Below are 5,003 nucleotides of genomic sequence, written 5' to 3'. Positions count from 1 at the left end.
CACTAGATAATCTCCATTCATTTTGGATTACTTTTATTTAATGAGTGAATAATATATGGATGATAAATGGTACAACGTCAGTTACAATGTATATATCTCATACACTTTTGGTATATAAATTTTTTCTAATAAATAATATAGATATTTTTTCATCAAATTATAGGGTGTGCATTTGCTCACCCTCAAGACCATAGCATCGTCCCTGTTGACGAGTGTGGTATGATACGTGTATTTTCTGGTTTTGAACAATAAATTTTATACCTACTAAGTTGTCATATCTTATTAATATGATCATTGATTCATCAGTTTTCTTATAAAGGCTATCATCCTTACATTGATCAAACAAGTGGATGGTTGTTAGCAGAGAATTGACTTTTGAGTCTGGCCTGTCAACATGCAAGATTTATGCTCTAACTCAACGGATTGAACTTTGGTTCTTTCTACCTCCCATCCATTCCATCCACACACTGAAAAGAAAATTTTCAGAATTTTCATAAAATTCTCTAAAAAAATCGAAATAATTTGGAGAAAAATAAGTTCCCCTTAACCTTCTAGGCCCACACACATGCTAGTCTAAAATAATCTTTCTATTTTTAAACACTTGCTTTCCAAGTATCTTTGTGTTCCCCTCACTTTTAGCTTCCAACAACTTCTCATTATAGTTGATCTCATAATAACTAAATATTTACTTTTTCTAACTTTTCTATGAAATCTCTCCTCTTCACATTTTTTCCCATTTACCTTTCATGAAATTTCCAATAACAGATTTTGCTACATTACCCTTTGTCCTCTAGGCTTCTTAGTTTCTAATGATTGTTCTAAGCTACATTGATTCTAATGTTTAGTTGTTATTAGACTTAGGTTGATATCATAATATGATTTTAACATGAATATGCACTATATTAAAATACAATTTTCATTGGTTCTGTTTCATTTTATGATTTCCTTCTGATTCTAGTTATAAATGATTGATTCACTATGTGCTTGAGGTATGGCAGGCATTGAAATCTCAGCATATGCTCATAGTTCTGTGCACAAGGCCATAATATTGAAGGATTATAGTGGTCTTAAAGAAATACTAGGTGGTCTTCCAAAACTTAGTAATCCCTATGAGATTAAAACCGAGGCTGCATCGATAGCCGAGGATGAGAAAGCTGCTGTCATATCCGCGGTGGTAAATAGGCGTGATGTGCCTAATGGTGACACCCCTCTTCATTTGGCAGCAAAACTCGGTGACTTGGTAGCCACTGAAATGCTTATGGTAGCTGGGGCAAATGATAGCTTGAAGAACAAGCAAGGGTGGAGTGCTCTTAGAGAAGCTATTATTGACAAACAGGATAAAATAGCAATGATTATGATTAAGTATTCTTGGAATGATTATGACGAAAAATGGCACAGAAGGTTGCCGCGTTACATAGGGACGATGAGAAGGATGAGAGACTTTTATATGGAGATTACATTCCATTTTGAGAGTTCTGTAATACCTTTCATCTCAAGGATTGCACCTTCGGATACTTACAAGATTTGGAAAAGGGGTGGGAATATGAGGGCAGATATGACTTTAGCTGGTTTTGATGGTTTGAAAATCAAGCGGTCGGATCAAAGCATTCTTTTCCTTGGTGATGATTTAGACGATAAGAAGAAAATCCCTGGATCATTATGCATGGTGTCACACAAGAAGAAGGAAGTATTAGTTGCTTCTTCATCAGCTGAGGCTGCAAAACCAACTGATAGAGAGGTTAGACAATCGTTTGTGCGAAAGTCCAAGTCGAAAATAGTTAGAGTTGGAATTGATGTGAGTCAGGCACTTCTTGTTCCGCAAGTTACATGGAGGAGAAAGGAGAGAAAAGAAATGGTGGGTCCATGGAAAGCTAAGGTGTATGACATGCAGAATGTGATTCTAAGTGTTACATCCAAGGCAATTCCTGGAGCTGCACCTGAGGGTAAAGTTTCAAGCAATGATAGTAAGAAAGACAATGGAGAAGTTGATACGATTACGGCAGAAGAAAGAAAGCAAATGGAAGCTGCAATGAATTCATCAACACATGAGAATGATCATAAAAATAATGTAAAGGATGAAAAGAAAGGACAATCTGGTGGGCCTAAAGAAAAGCACCACCACAAGGGAAAACACGGCAATGCGCCTTCTTTGAGTTCTGCCAGCAGTAGTAACCATAGGGATGAAAATGGTGACACCGAGTTTAAGAAAGGAATGATGCCTGTTCTTTGGCTTTCCCCAAACTTTCCACTAAAAATTGAAGAATTGTTACCATTGTTTGACATTCTTGCAGAAAAAGTTAAAGCGATTCGTCGATTAAGAGAACTCCTTACAACAAAACTACCAAAGGACACCTTTCCGGTCAAGGTGTGTACTCTTTGATTTATGTTTTTCACAAGACATCTTAAAGTTTACTTAACATTGTTGTTCTTGTTATGCTGTCTAACCATGTGTTTTATTATGGGTAGATGCTATGCTATGATATCTGTATCATTGCTGCATGTGATACTGCATGGAATATTTGCTAACTCCTTAAAGTTGAAAGGGTATTTTATGTATTTTAGACATCATAATGGGCTAATGATAATGAATTAATTTAACTTTAAGGAGACAAAAGTTTGGCATCCTTCTCTGCTAATATTTGTAGTAAGGTAACAATAATTGCACTTACTTTTATCTGTTTCCCTTTTATAATTTAATCATGTCCATTTACTATTTGTAATCTCCTATGTTTTATACAATGACACCTTACACCTTATTGGTCTTATGATGCCTATTAATCTGCATTGGCCCTTTCTTCAAACTGAATTCCTTGGTTTAATCATTTTCTGTATTGCTTAAAAGAATTTACTGGTAACCATGTTTGTTGTGAGGATTAAAAGGGATAAACTAATTGACCCTTCTTTGTTTATGGTTGGTTTTCTAAATTTGTCATGATTAACTGAACTTCACTTCTTACCATAATTTTCCTTGACATGCATGATTACTATAAACATGTTTCATTTCAGGTTGCCCTCCCTGTGGTTTCCACAGTTAGAGTAATTGTTACTTTTACAAAGTTTGAAGAATTACAGCATGTAGATGAATTTGAATCAGCACCATCAAGTCCTACAGGTGCAGGACATGAGCAACAAGAAGAGGCACATTCCTCATCATCATCATGGTTTCATTGGATGAAGAGTTCTCCTCATTCAAGTGCATCAGCTTCTGAATCTTGTAGGATAGATGAGAGTCATGACTTGTTTGCAATTCCCCCTGATTATAAATGGATTAATATGGATACTAAGTTTAAGAGTTATGAAAAGGCCAAGCCAAAGGCACAAAAATCATGAATGTCAAGGTTGAAACATCAGTGACCTTCATGGCTGAATTGTACTAGATGGTGTATAGAAGATTCCCAATTAGGAATAGTGTTTCACTGAATTCATGAATTTTGTAAAGATGAACAAAAATTTGAGAGTATCTCTTCAAATAGAAGATTTTCAATTTTTTTCAACCATTCTTTTGTTGTGACGTCATTTGTAGTTTTAGGTGGCAGCTTCGTGTATCGCCACTTTTTAGATTTAATATAGTTATTGACTAATCTTTATCAAATATAATTGGGAGAGTCCTCGGAAATTTCACAAAGTTTGTTCTTCCATTTGAATCACCATGCATCTTGTATAAGCCTGAATGCCTGATCACCATGTAAAAGCACAATAGTTAAACTCGTGAGTTAACTCGTAGGATCGGTAGATCTTACGAGTTTTCAAGAGTTAGCGAGTCACGTGCCCACTTTGAATGCGATGTCACCACTGCTGGTGAGATCGTCGGGGAAGACCGTAGGATCGTGAAATCGGAAAGATCTTACGAGTTACTATTTTTTTTTTGCAAAAGCCCCAAATTGTAAAATCCTAATCTTCTAAACCCGAAAAGAAGGGAAACCCATGACCCAAAATCATTTGACCCACCCAAAATTATTTTAAACCCTAAATAGCAACATAAAAAATATACCATACCAAAAATTAATTTCCATGTGAAAGAAGTCCAGAAGTTTCTCTCATCTTCATAAAGTAAGTTTCCCTTCTTCATCTTCAACACACTTATTGTGTTCTTTTTGAAAATATCATAATTTATCTCTCTTATTTGAACAAAAAACATTAATGAAGATGAATATCTTGATATTCCCTTTCGTGATTTGATTTATTGATTTAGATATTAGGTTCTAATACTTGTGGGTATTTTTTGCTTGCTGCAAACACTTTAGTTTATTGTGTTGACATGTTAGTTTTGCAATTATATGAGACCTAATACTTTAATGTGAATAATATTTTGATGTTGAAGTTTTATGAAGTGCTACTTGTTAATTTTGTTATTTATAGCAATAGAGAAAGCTGAAGTTTTTATTATCTTGTGTATATGTATATATATAACAAAATCAATATTTGGTAGAATCTTACGATCCGTGTTACGATCACACGTTTTACGTTTTCATCTACCCCTTCCGATCTTACGTAAGATCTCGATCTTGTCAACTATGAGCACAACACCAATCAAAACTCAGGGTACTGCTTTTCCATAAACAGTATCTTGTGCTAAATCATATGGTTCATTTACGAGTTGAGATTTAGAAGGAAATAAGGAAAAGAGAAGGTTCAATTGGCAAAATGGCCCTAACTTAGAAAATCTCATAAGCTTGAAGTTATTAGAAGATTAAAATGCTCCAAAGTCAGATTTACAGTTTTATCTTTGAAAGTAACAAAGAAACTTCAATGGAATTTACATGTGAATAGAGGTTAGAGCTTGCATAAAGTGATTTACTACATGTAACAACCCCATTTCTACCAAAAACAATACAAGGGTGTGAAAAAAAAAGAGAATTGGATTTGAATTAATTTGGAATACTTTTCACAAATTGGTTATTCTTAATATCATACTTGTGTTCATTTGGTTGGAAGTGCTACAGTTAACCAAAGTAAAGGTATATACACCGACAATGTAAAGGTTTTTTACACTGTCACTATAT

General features: G+C 34.5%; 1 protein-coding gene across 1 annotated transcript; it reads left to right on the top strand.

Moving 5' to 3' along the window:
* Positions 1-737: 737 nt before the first annotated feature.
* Positions 738-3,490, top strand: LOC109338707 (ankyrin repeat domain-containing protein 13B-like). Its single transcript, XM_019575995.1, has 2 exons — positions 738-2,365; positions 3,007-3,490. Exons 1-2 carry the CDS (start codon positions 992-994, stop codon positions 3,328-3,330), a joined length of 1,698 nt encoding a protein of 565 aa, XP_019431540.1. The 5' UTR covers positions 738-991; the 3' UTR covers positions 3,331-3,490.
* The last annotated feature ends 1,513 nt before the right edge of the window (positions 3,491-5,003 follow it).

Source organism: Lupinus angustifolius, unplaced genomic scaffold (assembly GCF_001865875.1).
Source record: "Lupinus angustifolius cultivar Tanjil unplaced genomic scaffold, LupAngTanjil_v1.0 Scaffold_39_36, whole genome shotgun sequence".
Taxonomy (NCBI): domain Eukaryota; kingdom Viridiplantae; phylum Streptophyta; class Magnoliopsida; order Fabales; family Fabaceae; genus Lupinus; species Lupinus angustifolius.
This window is presented reverse-complemented; position numbering and strand designations above follow the sequence as displayed.

Coding starts and splice junctions, on each gene's coding strand:
- LOC109338707 (XM_019575995.1), top strand. CDS start 992: ATGGCAGGCATTGAAATCTCAGCATATGCTCATAGTTCTGTGCACAAG. Junction 2,366..3,006: donor AGGACACCTTTCCGGTCAAG/GTGTGTACTCTT, acceptor GTTTCATTTCAG/GTTGCCCTCCCTGTGGTTTC.